The sequence below is a fragment of the Molossus molossus genome, unplaced genomic scaffold (genome assembly GCF_014108415.1).
Source record: "Molossus molossus isolate mMolMol1 unplaced genomic scaffold, mMolMol1.p scaffold_m16_p_3, whole genome shotgun sequence".
NCBI classification, from domain to species: Eukaryota; Metazoa; Chordata; class Mammalia; order Chiroptera; family Molossidae; genus Molossus; species Molossus molossus.
In genome coordinates, this window is record NW_023425366.1 from 106,683,595 (window position 1) to 106,699,914 (window position 16,320).

General features: G+C 50.9%; 1 protein-coding gene across 1 annotated transcript in view; it reads right to left on the minus strand.

The window, feature by feature from the left end:
* Positions 1 to 16,320, minus strand: part of XYLT1 (xylosyltransferase 1) — a 299,188-nt gene that overhangs the window by 67,462 nt on the left and 215,406 nt on the right. The window contains exons 4-5 of the mRNA XM_036280267.1: positions 5,819 to 5,991; positions 4,694 to 4,896 (exon numbers count right to left, since the gene is read on the minus strand). Coding sequence (XP_036136160.1) covers positions 4,694 to 4,896; positions 5,819 to 5,991 — 376 coding nt within the window. The remainder of the gene's footprint in view (positions 1 to 4,693; positions 4,897 to 5,818; positions 5,992 to 16,320) is intronic.

Sequence of the window (16,320 nt, forward strand, 5' to 3'; positions counted from 1 at the left end):
CCGAGACACACGGCCTGGTGACGGACAGACAGCGTGGGGTCTGTTACCACGGCCCCCACTAAACAACAGTGCACCTGCTCCTGGCGTCATCCCTTCCTGCGGCCCACCTGACTCATGCACACCAGCGCAATTTCCTGCCTCAGCGAGCAGAATGTACCGGATAAAACCACCTCTCATGACTCAAGACCTCCCAGGGTCTCCGTGTCTGAAAACACCCGTTTTCCACCTTGCACGGGATAGATCAGCAGCTCCAACCGGAGCCTGCAGGGGCCCGGCGGTCGCGCCAATGTCAGAGCGCGAAGGCCGGGATCCCTGAAACACACGCGGCCGGCATATTCCAAGCGCAGGATCCGTCTGCGGGTTCACGGACCAGTGGGCTCTGTCCTGTTTTTCCCAGAAACATTCGCCTTTCCAGTTCCATTTGTGAGTTCAAGAACTACTTCACCCGTCTTTTCAACGGGTGATGGGAAATAGGATTTCAATTCAGTTGATGATTAAGCCCAGCCTGTGGTGCCCACACTGTTCCGTCACCACAATAACAACAGCCTGTATTTACCCAGCACTTCCTATGTGTCAGGCACCGTGTTAAGCCCTTGACATGCAATGTTTCCTTTAATCCTCCTAACAGCCCTACGAACTCGGCACTGAGGCTGTGCCCGTTTTCCAGGTAGACAGAGATGCAGAAACCTGGACCGCTCGGCTGAATCACACGGCCCGTCGATGGCGGCACAGAATCCGCAAGCAGGCTGGTGCGAGTGCAGACTGGCGAGTCTTTACCACCATAAAGGGGAAGAGCCCGGTCCCCCAGGCAGAGCTGGGCAGCGGACACGGGGAGGCCAAGTCAAATCACAACCGCTCAGAGTGGCCACGCTGCGCAGGCTCTGCCCTTGGCCATCCCCCAAGTGTTCCGAGCCTCTCAGAAGCTTCTGCTTGGGCGCTCCCTCCCACTGGAGAGCCTCCTAAGTTTTCTCACCTTCCTGGATGGAGGGAGTCGTGGTTTGGAAGCTACAGATGGAGCGGCAGATGGGCAGTAAAAACCTATCAGAGATGCCCAGGGTAAAACCATTCATCTGCAAAATTCATATGTTTTTGTGTAGGGCGACCGCACGAAAACAACAGCAAGAGGAACCAGCAGTGCTTGATGCGTGAAGTGCCTCCGGCCTCAGGCTGCGGAGCGCAGTGGGCAGAGGCACCGGGGGGCGGGGGGCAGGGAGGAGGCACGGGAATGAGAGCAGAGAAAGACAGACCGACAGGAACGCAGAGCCCAGGAGCGTAAAGCTGAAAGAGCTAGAAATGGGATGATTCTCTTCTCTGAAGCCACAAAAGGGGGGGGGGGCACATGGTCTGAGGAAGGCGTTCTGGGCCCCTCAGACAGGAGGCTCAGCCTTACACACAACAGAATTAACCGCTGACGCTGAACACTCTGCTGGGGTGCGTTGCTACCAGCTGATTTCGCAATTACTGAGTTTACTCGATGGAGGTTCTAGTTCTGCGAGTGAAGTGGCAGAACTTGCACTCAGCCCTTAGCCAGGGCACTCATCCTCGTGGGTGCTGAAATGCTAGACATTCTGCTATCCCTGAAGGGCGGACTTGGTTCAAGTGGTCCCGGTTCAGTGTGCGAATCAACACAGGACTCCTAGGGGACGTCCTCAAGACCTGACCTGGGTTTCCTGGGAAAGACCACAGGCCTGGGCACACCCACCTCACCTCAGGGGCCTCTGGCAGAGTTCCTCAACCTCCCTGAGGCTGAACTGACCTCTGGGGTCTCCAGGGGAGGCCTGGAAGCAAGCTGTGAGAATCCTGATCCCAGCTAGTCAGACTTGGAGATAAGAGGTGACCTTTGCTCATTGGATTTCCTGCCGGCAGGGGGCGCAATCCCTACTCTGCCCAGCCAGGAGTCTGAGGAGTGGCTCTCTGGGCAGCCCGGCCACCCCACCACTCTGGGCCAGATGCCGTCGCCAGGGGCCAACCTCAAGCAGAGAGAATGCCAACCTTAGAACCAGACAGGACTGGTTCTAATCCCTACCACAACTTCTCTGTATCCCCTTGGGCCTCCGTGTGCCCTTCAATCAAACAGACTTGCTTTTCGGGTTGAAGGAAGCACCTCCCACATTCCCTGCTGCACTCAGCATGGTAGGGCCCCTCTGCACTCAGCCCTTCCTTGGAAGAGGAAGGAGAATGTTCTACCTCACCGTGCCCTGTCCTCTGATCGTCCCTCCTCATTCTCTTCCTGCACTCTGTCCGGTTTAAATTTCTCAGATGCAACCAGGCCATCTTTGACCCAAGTCTTGTCCAGAATGTTCTTTCTCTCGGGAACTGGAGGGGTCTCAGTTGGAGGCGATTTTACCCCTGGGGGAAACAGCAACTGGAGATATGTGTGGTTGTCGCAGCCTCTGGGGGTGGGGATGCTACCAGCATCTGGTGGGTAGAGGCCAGGGATGCTGCTCAACATCCCCGGGCCCGGGACAGCCCTCCCAGCATGGAACGACCAGCCACATGTCACTGCTGCTCAGGCTGGGTGGTCCTCTCATCCACTTGCCAGGCTATTCTCAGCCTCAGGTCCCAACACAAAGCTACACATCCAGAGGCCTTCCTGACGCCCCGATGATGTACCTCTTCCCCTCAGACAGTCTTTCTTTATAGCCTTTCACTCCTTGACGATGCCTCTCTTCCTCAATTACTTAGGTCTATCTTTCTTTCTCAACGAGGGTGCCACCAGGTAGGGGCTGCGTGTCTTTTGTTCACTGAATGCCCAAATAGTGCCCAGCACATTGGTTGCGGAACACATGAATGTTTGAGTGAATGAATAACTAAATGAGTAAAAATCTGCCAGTGATGTTTCCAAACCACCCCCTTTGTGAACCTCTGCTATCTCCTACAAATCAAAAAAACAGGTATCTTTCTAACGCCCACCATTGCGCTCAGGTTCGGGGGTGCTAGGTGTATTCTGCCTACACTGAGCAACGATTGTGCCTCCCCCAGATCTCCGCCAGAGTCCAGGGTCTCCTGGCGGACGATGCGATGCCACCAAGCCCAGGAGTGAAGGAGACAGAAGCCGTTTCTAACTTTCAACAGAGGCCTTCCCTCCGTGCCTGTGCCTGATCTAGATCCTGACTCAAAACCCCCACTCCCGGGAACAGGTGGCCTCGGTGTGTGATGACATGAGGAGTGACTGGTAATACGTTAGATGTGATGATCATATCAGTGTTCTGTTCAGAGAGAGACGTGTACTGAACTGTGCACAGGTACAACTTGATGATGTCTTGGAAAAGCTTCGCTGGGGTTGGTGCAAGGGGCAAGAGCACAGGTATGACCAGACTGTCACGAACTGATGATCACCGAAACCGGGGGATGTATGACAGGGGTCCGTTGCCTTAGTCTCGGGACACTTGCGAATGTTTGAAAACTGCCCTGATGAAAGTGTGTGTGTGTTTTAGAGCTTCCTTCACTTGGCTTTTCAGGGAATGCTGTTCCCAAGGCCCTCCTGCCATCAGAGGAAGGCGGGCCCTCTCCTTCCCACACGTCGTCCCCCTCCCCGTCCACTCACTTGTGCTTCTCAGCCTTCTCGATAAATCAGGATGGAAGACACAGTCGAGCCGAGAACTGTCACCTTGGTAGGAAATACGGTCCTTTTCTTGCCTTTTTTCTTTTACAAGCGCGCTGGGGGTTTCTTTGCTTGTGGTGTATTTTATGGAGCGGATCAAAGTCGCGCAAAGGGACCTTGTGGCGTCTCCACCACCTTGGGGCTGCGGGCTTCCCTCCCTGCCCCACCCAACCGCGGCCAAGCAGGCTGCAGGCCCAGACTGGGCAGACCTTCGAGAGAAGCTCAAAATCTGAGGTTTCATGGGAAATCTCCCAATTTAAAAGTGTAGGCAATCATTCATTTGTGAAAATCTGGTAAGAGCCAAAAAATAAAAAATAAACCCCAAACGCTCACGGTCCCCCCATGGCCCACAGACACCTACCAGTCTGTGGCTGTTCCCGACTGTCGCAACCGACCTCCCTTCCCCCACTCTGCCTCAGTTCAACCCGAAGTCAAAACGTGTCCTCCTCCGCTCAGAGCAGCCAGTGGTTGCCATCTCGCTCGGGTGACAGCCCAGTTCTCGGACCTCTGAGATCTCACCTCATTTCCTGTCTGATCTCCTGTCTCTTCCTGCCCTGTGCCTCACCTCCTCTGCTACAGCCACTCCGAGCCCCCGTGGTCCCTCCTCAAGGCTCGGCACCTGCCGTTCCCTCCTCCTGGACCATGTTCCCTGCCTGGGCGACTCCCTGCTCCTCCCTCTTCCATTCTTCTCAGTAAGGACGGTCCGGTCATGCCGGGCAAAATGACAACCCCCCCTTGCGTCTTCTCTCTGCTTCGTTTTACCCATTTGACTAGTTTGTTATTTGTCCTCCCGACTTGGATGAGAGCTCTGTGTGGGGATGGGTGATGGTCCCTTTAGTGTTTCCTTGAACAGAGCAGGACTGGACTCAAGAAATATCTGTTGAACGAGTGAATGAATGAACGAGTGCGCACACAATGCCCAGGTCCAACGTGGCTCCTATGTTGAGACCTACGACGTCAGTGCAGATGCTGCCCAGGCCTTCACTGAGGACAGGAGGCAAACCGCCACCTCCTGATCCTGCTAAGACCACGAAGGGTGACAGGGCGAGGGACCTCGGCGCAGGCTGGCGGGGTCCACAGCCACCTTACCTGATGGGGTAGTCGGCTGCACTGAGGTTGATGAAGAAGTCCCAGGGCCAGTCGGTCATCTCCAGGAGGTCCCGCATGCTCTGCAGGTATGTGGACAGGAGGCTGGCGCCCCCCCAGATGGTGGCCATCCTCCAGGGGGTGACGCGGACATTGCTGTACTGCTTGGCAAACTGGAGCACTTGGCGATGCAGGTAATTGGAGCGCTTTTTCCAGGAGAGAAAGGGGTGACATTCAGCAGCCCAGAAAATACTCAGACATGCCCCTTGTCCCCTCTCTGTCCCTTCCCTTCCAGGTGGCAGGGTTTCTGAACTTTGCCCAGTAACTGGTTCAGGCCGGAGGCATCTTTCTGCATCACTATTCGAACATGTATTGTTTTAAAAATTTTACTTTAGCTATTTAAAATGCAGATTCCCTGGCCCTGCCTCTCTATTGATTCACTAGGAGCCTGGGACTCTGCATTTTATACAGACTGATGCCTGTGGTCTGAGGACAGCAAGCTGTGAAACACGGGGGTATGGAAAGCCGAGGAGTATTTTGAGGGGCGGAGCATCTCCGCTCCCCTCAGAGGCCTGCCAGAAGCAAACCCGGGTCAGGCGTCCCTTTGCCTCTCGAGTAAGGACATAATCATGTCACGTCAGCAGACTAACACAAGCCCCTGGGACGAGACAGCTCGGGGTCAGCAAGCCTGCTGCAGGTTTGTGTAAATACACTTGTCCTGGGACACAGCCACACACTTCCATTCATGTATTGTTCATGGCTGTTTTCACACGACAGGGGCAGAGCTGGGTAGCTGCGACACAGAGGGTATGTATATGGCCTTCAAGCCTAAAATATTTACTATCTGGCCCTTTACAGAAAAAGTGTGCCCACTCCTGGGATAGCTGTCCTCCCAAAGTGGTGGGCAGTGCGCTGGGCAGGGAGCAGTAAGGAAAAGAGGTAAGAAAACCAGTATTTATGGAAAACATCACACACACACACACACACATACACACACACACACACACTCCCCCCAAACCCCCAGGTAGCTGTGCAGCCTACTAGCCTTCCCTAAAAGGGGGGCTGGCCTAAAGAGGGGCAGGTGGACCCACAGACAAAGGCCGCAGGGGGCGACAGAAGGGGGCTCACCTTGTCCACGTGGATGTAGTAGAAGTGGTCTTTGTGGTAGATGGCTTTGAACATGCGCTGCAGCTGCCGGGAGGCACGGCCGTGGACCACCAGGACGAAAGCGATTCGGACCGGGTTGGCCAGCATGTACTCCACCGAATCCTCGTCCCACTGGACGTTCTTGTTGGCTTTGCCTGCGGAAAACCCGAAAGACCACACGGGGGTGGTGAGGGTCAGCAGTTCCTTTTGGGGGCAGGTTCTCTGATGCTTCATCTTGGGAACCGTTGGAGGGGCACGGCCGTCATATTGGGCCCTGAACCTGGATTCAACGTAACCAAGCGGACCCTTGTGCCGTCCTGGTGCACCAGGAGCGGCGGACCTTGCGTGCTTACGTCATGGTTCCCATCCCCAAGGAGCTTTCAAAGCTGATGGAGACACAGGTACACATATTAAACTATGGAACAAGAGGAGTTGAGAGGTATGGCAAAGGAGGGAGCTGTGCATTCCAGGAAAAAGTAAGACACCTGTGCTGCTTCTGCCTGTCTAGGGCTATTTCCGTTTCCTCCTAACAGCATCCATTTTTTATTTTATTTTTTAATATGTTTGCATTGATTTTTTTAGAGAGAGAGAGACAGAAACATTGATGTGAGAGAGAAACATCGACCAGCTGTGGGATCGATCCCACAACCTGGGCAGGTCCCCTGACCGGGAATCGAACCAGAACCTCTCTGTCATGGGATGACGCTCAACCCACAGAGCCACACCAGCCAGGCAGCATCCATTTTTTAAATAGTTGTGGTAAGAACAGATAACATGAGCACTATCCTCTTAACAAAAACTTATGAGTACCATACAGTATTGCTGAATGTAAGCACAAGGCTGTACAGAAGACCTTTAGAACTTAACTCCTCTTTCGTAACAAAACATTTACCAATCAGTATTTTGGGAGGCACCATCCCCTCCTGCAGCTCATTCCAAGTGGATGGGGAGGCTCTCCCTTCGTCATCAAGTTCAGGGACTGTTCACAGAGCTCTGGCCTGGCCACTCAGAACACTGCATCTCCCCGGCCACAGTTTGTGTGGGTCAGAGGTGAGCACGTGACCCAATCACGCTGATTAGCCAAGAACACCGAATTCTAGACTTCTGTTGACACAACTAGGTACGAGATGTTCTTTTTCTGGTATATAAGAAACTGGGAGACTCTAAGAGCCCTTTTGCCCCCACATGGAGAGAGGCTGCCCGAGAGGAAAGCCAACCCAGAGGCAGTACTGCTGAGTGACAGAGGGTCTAGATCCCAATGACCCTGCCTGAGCTCCTAGATCAGCCTGGCTGGAGATCAGCCACTGTCAGTCATATCCTCGTTTTCTTTGAAAGCCTAGGTCCTGCAGAAAGATCCACCTGGATAAATGGTTTCAGATGTCTTATCTCAGAAGCAGCTCACAGAGGCTGTTTTTCTTCTTCTCTCCCTTGCAAATGCACCGGGGGCAAGGTTTCAAGGAGGAACACAGCCATCGGTTTGGTTCATGACCTTCCGGCTAGAGATCTCCAGCTTTCTTCAGCCTGATTTCCTTTCAGTCCAACTTGATTTCTTGTGGGTTCTAGGTTTATGGGCCCAGAACACTGCCAGGCACTGGCTGCACCTGTCCCAGAATGTCAACTGGAGAAGCTGAGAAATTGGGACTGTGTAACCTTGGAGGTCAGGAGATGGCGAGCGTGACCTCTGTCACTGGAAAGCTGAATGGCTGCCAAATGAACAAGGAACCGTCTATGTTGTTCCAGAGGACAGGATGAGATTACAGCGTCCACAGCCTACACGATCTGCTTCCTGCAGACCTCTCTGCCCTGAGGCCTCTCCCCAGGCCTTCTTTCTTTACCTTGAGTGAGCTTCTTTCTGCCTGAGGACCTCTTGCTACCTGGAACTCTTCACCTAGATCTTTGCATGGCTGCATCTTCCTGTTGGTAGTTCATAGCTCCGTAAAAGGCCACAATGCCCCCTGCAGCCACCTCACTCTCTTTCACCCCACCCTATTTCAATTTTCTTATTTTTATCCTCAACCGAGGACATTTTTTTGTTTTTTTGTTCAGCTAGAGAGGGAGGGAGAGAGAGGAAGAGAGAGAGAGAGAAACATCGACATGAAAGGGACACATCGAGTGGTCGCCACCTGCATGACCCCACCAGGGCCGGGGACAAACTGCAACCGAGGTACATGCCCTTAGCGGGAACCGAACCCAGGTCTTTCTGGACCGCAGGCCGACGCTCTAACCGCCGAGCCAAACCGGCCAGGGCTCAATTTTCTACATAGCACTGTATACTGTCTGAAATTGTTTATTCATTTACTTGCTTATTGTTTAAATACCCCACTAGAATATAAACTCCAAGAGATGAGGGACTATTTAGTCTTGTTTGTCATGAAATATACAACATTATAACAGTAGCTGGCACACCTGGTTTTTGGGGGAAAGAAGTTACAGGAGGTACATTTTGGTTCAGTACCATAATAATAGCAACTGCATATATTGAGCACAAATCAGCCTTGCCATTCATTATTTCATGTAATCCTCATAACGACCCTGCAAGATAATGCTATTATTCCCATTTCGAAAATGAGGAAACCACAGCTTAGAGAGGCAAAGGGATTTGTTTGTTCAAGGTCACACTGCTTTAATTAGTTTGACTGACATTCAAACCCAGGTCTGTGTCCGAAGCCTCTGCCCTTACGCACTAGTCTACACTACAATGCCATACCCGGATTTTGGAAAAGTTTACAACAATTCTGTTTGTTAATGAAACACCTTTAAGTGAGTTACTGCAGGTAAACAGGCATACCTTTGAGGACTACCAGAGGCACTGCAGGGAGGATTCCTGTATCATGTGGGAAGCTAACTCTAGTTGTCAATAAGGACACATTTTTCTATTCATCTATTCATCCATCCATGCATCCATCCACCCACCCACCCACCCACCTATCCACCCAGTCATCTATGCATCCAGCCAAATCTGACCAGTCATCCAGCAATCCATTCAACTAGCAAAGCATTTAACAGCTTATCATCCCAAAACACCAAACCATCCATCCATCCATCCATCCATCCACCTATCACCTTTAAAACCAACCATCCATCCATCCATCCATCCATCCATCCATCCATCCATCCACTCACCCATTCTCCTCAAAGCAAATCATCTGTGAATCCACTCTTCAACCACGTAACTATTAAGTCATCAATCCATGTGACATTAACTTCTCCTATACCACATGCCAAGTTCTGTGCTAGATAACTAGAAAAATAAAGTTTGTGGGGGGAAATCCTTGCCTTTGAGGAGCTTTCAGCCAACTGGGGAAAACAGAAGACAGTGCTCAACTGTTTTATGATAGGAGTGTGTTCACGCTGCTCTTGGAGGGTGGGGAAGAAGTGAATAGTCCGTCTATAGGGACAGAAGGACCTCAGAGAGTTTAGCCTAAAGCTTCCGAGCCCATTTCTTCAAGCTCTCCTGATGAGTCCTATGTCTTTGGTTGTTCAATCAATAGCTGTGATCCTGGGATAATTATCCTCTTGGCTCTGGTTGAAGACAGACTGGGCAGCAATCAGAGGGTTGTCCTAACCACCCTCTAATCTTCTCTCTGAACTAATCACAATATATGGGGCTTTCCTGGGATCATACAAATATGGGGGTTTCTGCCTAGAGGGATCGTGTCCCTTTAAACACTCATAAAGCTGTCTCTCCATCCATCCCTCCAATAAACCCACTAACCACGAAGTATCCTGAAAACCTCCCACACTTGCCAGCCCTGGACAAAGCCTGAAGCAGGGAGATGGGACTTGCATGTTGATGATGAGAAAATCCTTTTGTAACATCTCTTTAGGGTTTTAAACGCAGGGGAGATTCGTAGATGGACAGGCACAGGAAGGATGCTGCCCTTCTGCAGAAGGGGGAGCACTGGGGAGTCAAACACTCCGGCGCTCCTCCACTTAAATACACAGTCACCCGCGGTCAGGCAGCTGGCCTGGGGGCAGCAGAGGGAAGAGGGGACGAAAGCCCAGAGTTCTGCTGGAGGAGAGCCATTTCGGGGGTTGGGGTAGGTGGGAAGGACCAAAAGTATCCAAAGAAAGGAGACACACAGAGAGAGTGAGATGGGGATGGGGATGAGAGGCAGAGAGACAGAGACAGAGCAACAGAGAGAAAAGGAGAAAGAGAGAGAGACCCAGAGACAGAGGCAAAAGACAGATCGATAGAGAGAAAAAGATAGATGATGGATGGATGGATGGATGGATGGATGGATGGATGGATGGACAGGTAGGTAGTAGCTAGCTAGCTTAGATAAACAGACAGACACAGACAGAAAGACAGATGTCAGAAAAGGAGCAGGGATATAGAAAGGCCACACACACATCGAGAGCAGACCAGAGAGACTTGTGGACAGAAAGACCTCCCCCTTACTCCCACACATGGAGAGAAACATATAGAGACCTAAACAGAAACACCGAGAAAGAGACACCCAGGGGTATAAATAGAGACAAACACATATAATCAGACACACACATACAGACAGGGAGAGGCAGAGGGGAGAGGGCAGCCACTTTGGGAAAGCTGGGTCCATTCAACCTCCAAACAGTGCCGTTATCCTCCAAAGCAGAGGCGCACCAGAGTCCCGGCATCTCAGAATGGAAACAGAGCCTCCAGGATAAGCTCGGCCTGTCCTCCCCGCCTACCTCCCTTTCCACGCTGCCCTTTGAAGAGCCAGGGATGGAGGAAGGAGTCGGGACTCAGAGAAGCGCAGCAGCTCACCCAGGGACCCACCAAAAGAGGTGGGACATTCTCGGGTGGCTCTCGATACTGGCACATAGGACCGTGACACTGTGAACTGAATACACGAGAGTGAAGGAGTGAGTTTTCTGCCCCATGCTGTAGCAGTGCGTGGGTGGGGTGCCATTTAAGGGGCTGAGGTTCACACACGTTTCCCTTCGCCAGCCGCCAATAACCAGCTTCCTATTTTTGCTCCGCGTCCCAGGCTCTGTAGTGACCTTTCCGGCAAGCTGCTTGACATCGGGGAGCTGGAGATGACAATAAACCACACCGCAGCCAAGGGCAGACATGCCCCGTGGCGTGGGCCTCCTCCGCACCCTGGCCACCATTTCCGGGGCTGTGGCCCTGAAAAGCACGCGGCCTCCTACACTGGGAAGGGCGTCTTCAGTGGGCTGTGGCACGATTCCAGCAGGACAGGAACTGGGGACATGGACTGGCTCATCCTGCTGGAGGCAGGGGGAGCTGGCACAACTTTGTCAGGGGCCACGTGGTAACAGCACTGCAACGTTAAATACGCAGTCCACTTGGCCCAGTAGCTCCACTTCTGAGGATCTACGCTAAGGAAGGAGAAGGCAAACATGTAAGTCTCTGTGTATAAGATGTTCTTTCGTTCATTCATTCATTCATTCATTCATTCATTCAGTGTCTCCTCTGTCATGTCAGCAGACACAACAGAGTCCTTTCCCAAATGCTGCTTAGTCTTGTGGGGCACACCACCAACAAAAAAGCAAGCAAACAGAGAATACTATTGCAGTTGGTGATAAGGGCAGAGGGAGAAAAATAAATTTAGCATGTTAAGGGATAGGTTTATTTGGCAATGGTGGCTAGTGAAGGCAGATGTGAAGTGGAGACGCTTGAGCAAGATGTGAATGAAATGAGTGAGTGAGCCATGTAATTGTTATGAATGGAGGAGGATTCTGGGTCCTTGGCATAGCAAGTGCAAATGTCCTGGGGCCTCAACTTCAATAGTATTTATAATGGTCCCAAATAGGAATCAACCTACAGGTCTGTTAATACTTATCAATACAGAACTTGTCTATAATATAGGAAGCAAAAGAGAAGTCCTAAAATGTAACCCATAACAATTTAAAAGACATGCTCCCAAGTACTGAGAGGTTCATGCAGTGGCATGACCGTTTTCATTTCTTCTTTATACTTTTCTGCATTACCTACATTTTGTAAAATGGATTACTTTTATAAGGAAACAGAACCACAGGGATGGTGCTTATCAATAATTCTAATGCCAGCTGTTTACTGAGTGCTTACCATGGGTTAGGTCATTTCTATGCATGATTTTTTTTTTTTTACTTCTATCTAAAACTCTATGAGAAAAGAATTATTATCATCCTGTGACGCTCAGAGAAGTCCCAGTGAGAAGGTGGCTGAGCTGGGAGTGGAGCGAGCCTGAGACGCTGGAGCCCTATCGATGCCACTAGGCTGGATCAGATTGTCCCCATTTCAAAAAGAGAAAATTCTGTTCCTAGGAGAAGCATGTCAGTTGACTTTCAGCTGCAGGACAAAAAGCAATGACGTGTGCTCAGGACTATGTGTGCTGTTACAGACTGAAACCCAAACGCTGCCCAGCTCCTAGAAAAACACATGATGAATTTAAAAACGTAATCAGATGCCTACGGAACAAAACAGAAACTAAGTGGAAGGATCAGAGTGATTAGAGGCAGCGGGAGAGGCTGACTTCAGACAAATGTTAAAAAGCCAGGCTTGTGGGGGAGGATATCAAATTGATTTCTGCGACGCAGGTGCGAAGGCTAAGGATAGGAATCACGGACAGCCGCGCCAGGAACTAGCTGTGCCATGTTAGCCTGTTACCCCAACTCTGTTTCTCTGTGCAGCCAATAAGAACTATGCAATCCTTGGGCTCCAACCAAGTGGAGGAAGGTGCTTTACGAAGGCTGGTGTGCTGTACAAGTGTGCGGCTGGTTGGCAATGACCATGTCTGTGATACTTTGTAGCAATATGATCCAGGAGGAGAGAGCGGGGTGCAGGGGTAAGATCATGGCCTCTGTGTGGCCTTGGACTGGTTACGCAAGCTCTCCAAGCCTCAGTTTTCCTATCTGTAAAATGGGTATTGTGTAGTCACAGAATCTGCCTCGCTCAGGGGTTCATGTCCATACTACGGCACCTGGAATGTAGTAAACACTCGATAAACAAGAACTATCATCCTCATCAGGGTGTCATCCTTTCTATCTGGCTGTTCATCCTCAATGACCAGGTCAAGTGTGGTTTAACCAATGGGTCCAGCCACGGGGTTCGATCCCAAGGCCGCACAGGCTCTCGGGACTGTGTACAGGCTGGAGGCTGCTGTTTCCAAATAAACACCCTCGTCCGGAATTTCCCTCAGACCACAATTAATAACAAATGGGAAGCGAGAAACTGCTTGACTGGAATAGTTATTCTACCAACAAAGCCCTCTTTTCTATTTATACTCTGAAACAGCCTCTTCCAGCTGCGGCGAGGGGAGCTTTCTGACTTGGTTCCAAAGGAGAGGGCTGGCTGGGTCTTGGGAAAGAACAGAAGTTGAAAGGATGTTGTGTGCAAATGTGGCATGGGTCAGGAGCCCGCGCGGGTGGCACCAGCTCACGGCCCCTGGGGAAGCCATTGACTCTGGGATTCCGAAGTGGCGTCCGGCTCCAGCTCCTCACTCCGGGGACTTTGAAAAGATACCGCTCCTCAGGTCCACTGGGACCGTCAGTTCTTCATCTATCAAGTGAACGATCACAACATAACTCTAGTTTTATTTTTCTAAGGAGCCTCCATACTGATTCCATAGTGGCTGCACCCTATTAACTTCCATCAGGATGAACAACTGAGGACATCATGCTGAGTGATGGACAAATACTGCATGGAAGACAAATACTGCATGATTCCACTCATATGAGATCCCTAAAATGGCCAACTTCACCGAATCAAAGAGTGAGATGAAGGTTGCCAGGGGGTGGGGCTCAGAGAAGTGAGGAATTATGACCGTGGACACAGAGTATCAGGCAAGCAGGACGGAGCTGAGGGCTCTCCCCTGGCGTCAACAACATGTGCGCTCAGACCTGTGCACATAGGGTAGACCTCATGTTACATGTTCTCACCAAAACACAGTGAAATCTACAAGGGATAAAGAGGAATGAGCAACTCATCCCTGACTGGGTGGTGTGGTGATTCGCGACTGTGGATGAGACAGTTTCACACCAGCGGCCGGCACGGTGCAGGGGAGCAGGATTCACTGAGAGAGGAACCCTGGCAGGTTCTAGGTGCTCTGCAGACTTGGGTGGAGATACTTTTACCCACTGGGAACTTCCAATGCAGATTTCTGGCGATTAGAACTTGGGAGATGCTCAGTGCCCAGAAAGCAGCCCCTGCTCTCCGTGGGTTTAGAAAAGGTGGCACAGTGAGGCGGGGACGGCACCAAAGGACACACATCTGGTTCAAATCCTGCTTCTGCTGTGAACCAGCTGTGGGACCCTGGGCAAGTCATTTCCTTCCTTGGTCCTTCTCACTCTCACAGAAAAATAGTGATGACTAAGGCAAACCGAGCACTTATTATGCCCTAAGCACTATACCTGCAAAGTTTCATTATTTAATTTTCCCAAGGTCGAAGGTGGCATGTACCATGATGATAAACCCTAACCCACCGTGGAGGATTATGAGGCTGAGAGGTACTGAGTACCTGATGACAAACTGCCCTCTCTACAGAGAGCCAAGCAGAGACAAACACTCTAGTCTGCCAGAATCCCAGACTTGTGGTTTTCCAAGGAGATGAGGAGTTGAAATGTCCAGTCAGATTCTAACGTGATCATGGGGTTAGCACAGAAAACTGTCCTCTGTCGAGAGAGGGTTGGCTTCCTTCCCTCCCGCCCTCCCTTTTTTCCCAGCTATATTGCAGTATGATTGGCATAGAATTAGAAGACATTTAAGGCGGTGATTTGACAGTCACGTACGTTGTAAAAGGATTTCCTTATCCGTCTAGTTAATTAGCACATCCATCACCCCACATATTTACTTTTTCGGTTCGGTGAGAATATTTAAGTCCTACTCTCTTAGCAAAGTTCAGTTCTACAGTGCTATGTTATCAACGACGGTCACCATGTTTTACATGAGATCCTTGGACCTTATTCATCTCTTTGCTGAGAGTTTATGCCCTTTTACCGACCTCTCCGTGTTTCCCCACCCCCAGACGCAGGCAACCGCTTTTCTACCCTCTGCTTCTATGAGTTTGCCTTTTTCTCTCTTAGATTCCACATACAAGCGCAGTATCTGTCCTCCCCCGACTTGTCTCCAGAACACAATGCCCTCGAGGTGCATCCTGTTTCACAAGTGGCAGGATGTCCTTCCTCCTCATGGCTGAATACACCCCCTTGCATGTATCAACCACATCAGGGTGCTTTTCTTGGTGTCTGTCAGGTCCCCAGGAGCCCAAGCCAAGGTTTCATCTCCTGTAGATGCTGTTCTGACCCCTAGCCTGGACAGAGCTGAGCTCGAGGAGAGGCCTCCGTGCATGGGTGGTTTCTGACTGATGGATTCAGTCAAACAGCTTGGTCCACGTCCAGGCCCTGGAGGCCGAGGGGAAGATTCGGCCCGGACTGTTGAACTTGATGGTCTCAACTCATCCTATGAACCAGATGGGGGCTGGGTCCCCACTTTTCCTTAAAGCTTCGGAGCAGCTTGAGGACCCCACTCAGGAGCACCAAGCCGCCCTGGGAGCCAGGCACATGCCCGGCTGTCCTCTAGCATCAGGGCTGCTGCTAACTCACCCCTGGTGTCACCTCCAGCCGAACAGTGAGAAGATGATTAGGGCGGGGTCACGGAGTTGGGGAGGAGATGACAGAACACAGTTCCAAGGACAGAGTGGGCCCGGCCAGTGCCCTCTGGGTCTCAGGAGAAACGACCCTATCTTTGGTGAAGCCACCCCTAACCCTCTTCCCCATTTCTTCCTGTGGCCCTGACCCCCTCCACCCCCAAAGGCCTTCCAAGCATCCTGCACTTCTTTTTGTAAAAATTGTGATGAAATACACACAACCTAGAATTCACCATCTTACCTACTTTTAAGTATCAAATTCAATAACGTTAAGTAAATTCACACTGTTCTGCAACCATCACCGCCATCCATTTCCAGAATGTTTTTATCTTACAAAACTGAAACTACCCATTCAACAGCTTCCTGCTCTCCCTCCCCGTAGCCTCTGGGAACTACCACTGTGCTTTCTGTCTCTGTGGATTTGGTCACTCTAGACGCCTTAAATAAGTGGAATCATGTAACATCTGTTCTTTTGTGACTAGTTTCTTTCACTTAACATATTGATGTTCAGGGTTCATCCATGTTGTAGCAGGCTCATTTCTTTTCAAGGCTAAACAATATTCCACTGTATGTATAGAGCACATTTTCTTTATCCATTCCTCCGTCGGTCGACACTTGGCTTGCTTCCAGTTCTTGGCTCTTGTGAATAATGCTGCTATGAACATGTGTACACATTTCTCTTTGAGTCCCGCCTTTCGATTCTTCTGGGTGTCTACTCAGTAGTGAGATCGCTGGATTATATGGTAACTGTTTTTATTTATTTGCCTTGCGAAACCCATCCCACACTTCTTAACTCAGCCATTCCATACCCTGAACCCACCATTTGCTCACAGGTCCCTTGGCTAGTCTGTGCCTCAGTTTCCTCATCTGTCAAAAAGTGCTTTCCTCCGAGGGATGCTGTAAGGACTGAAA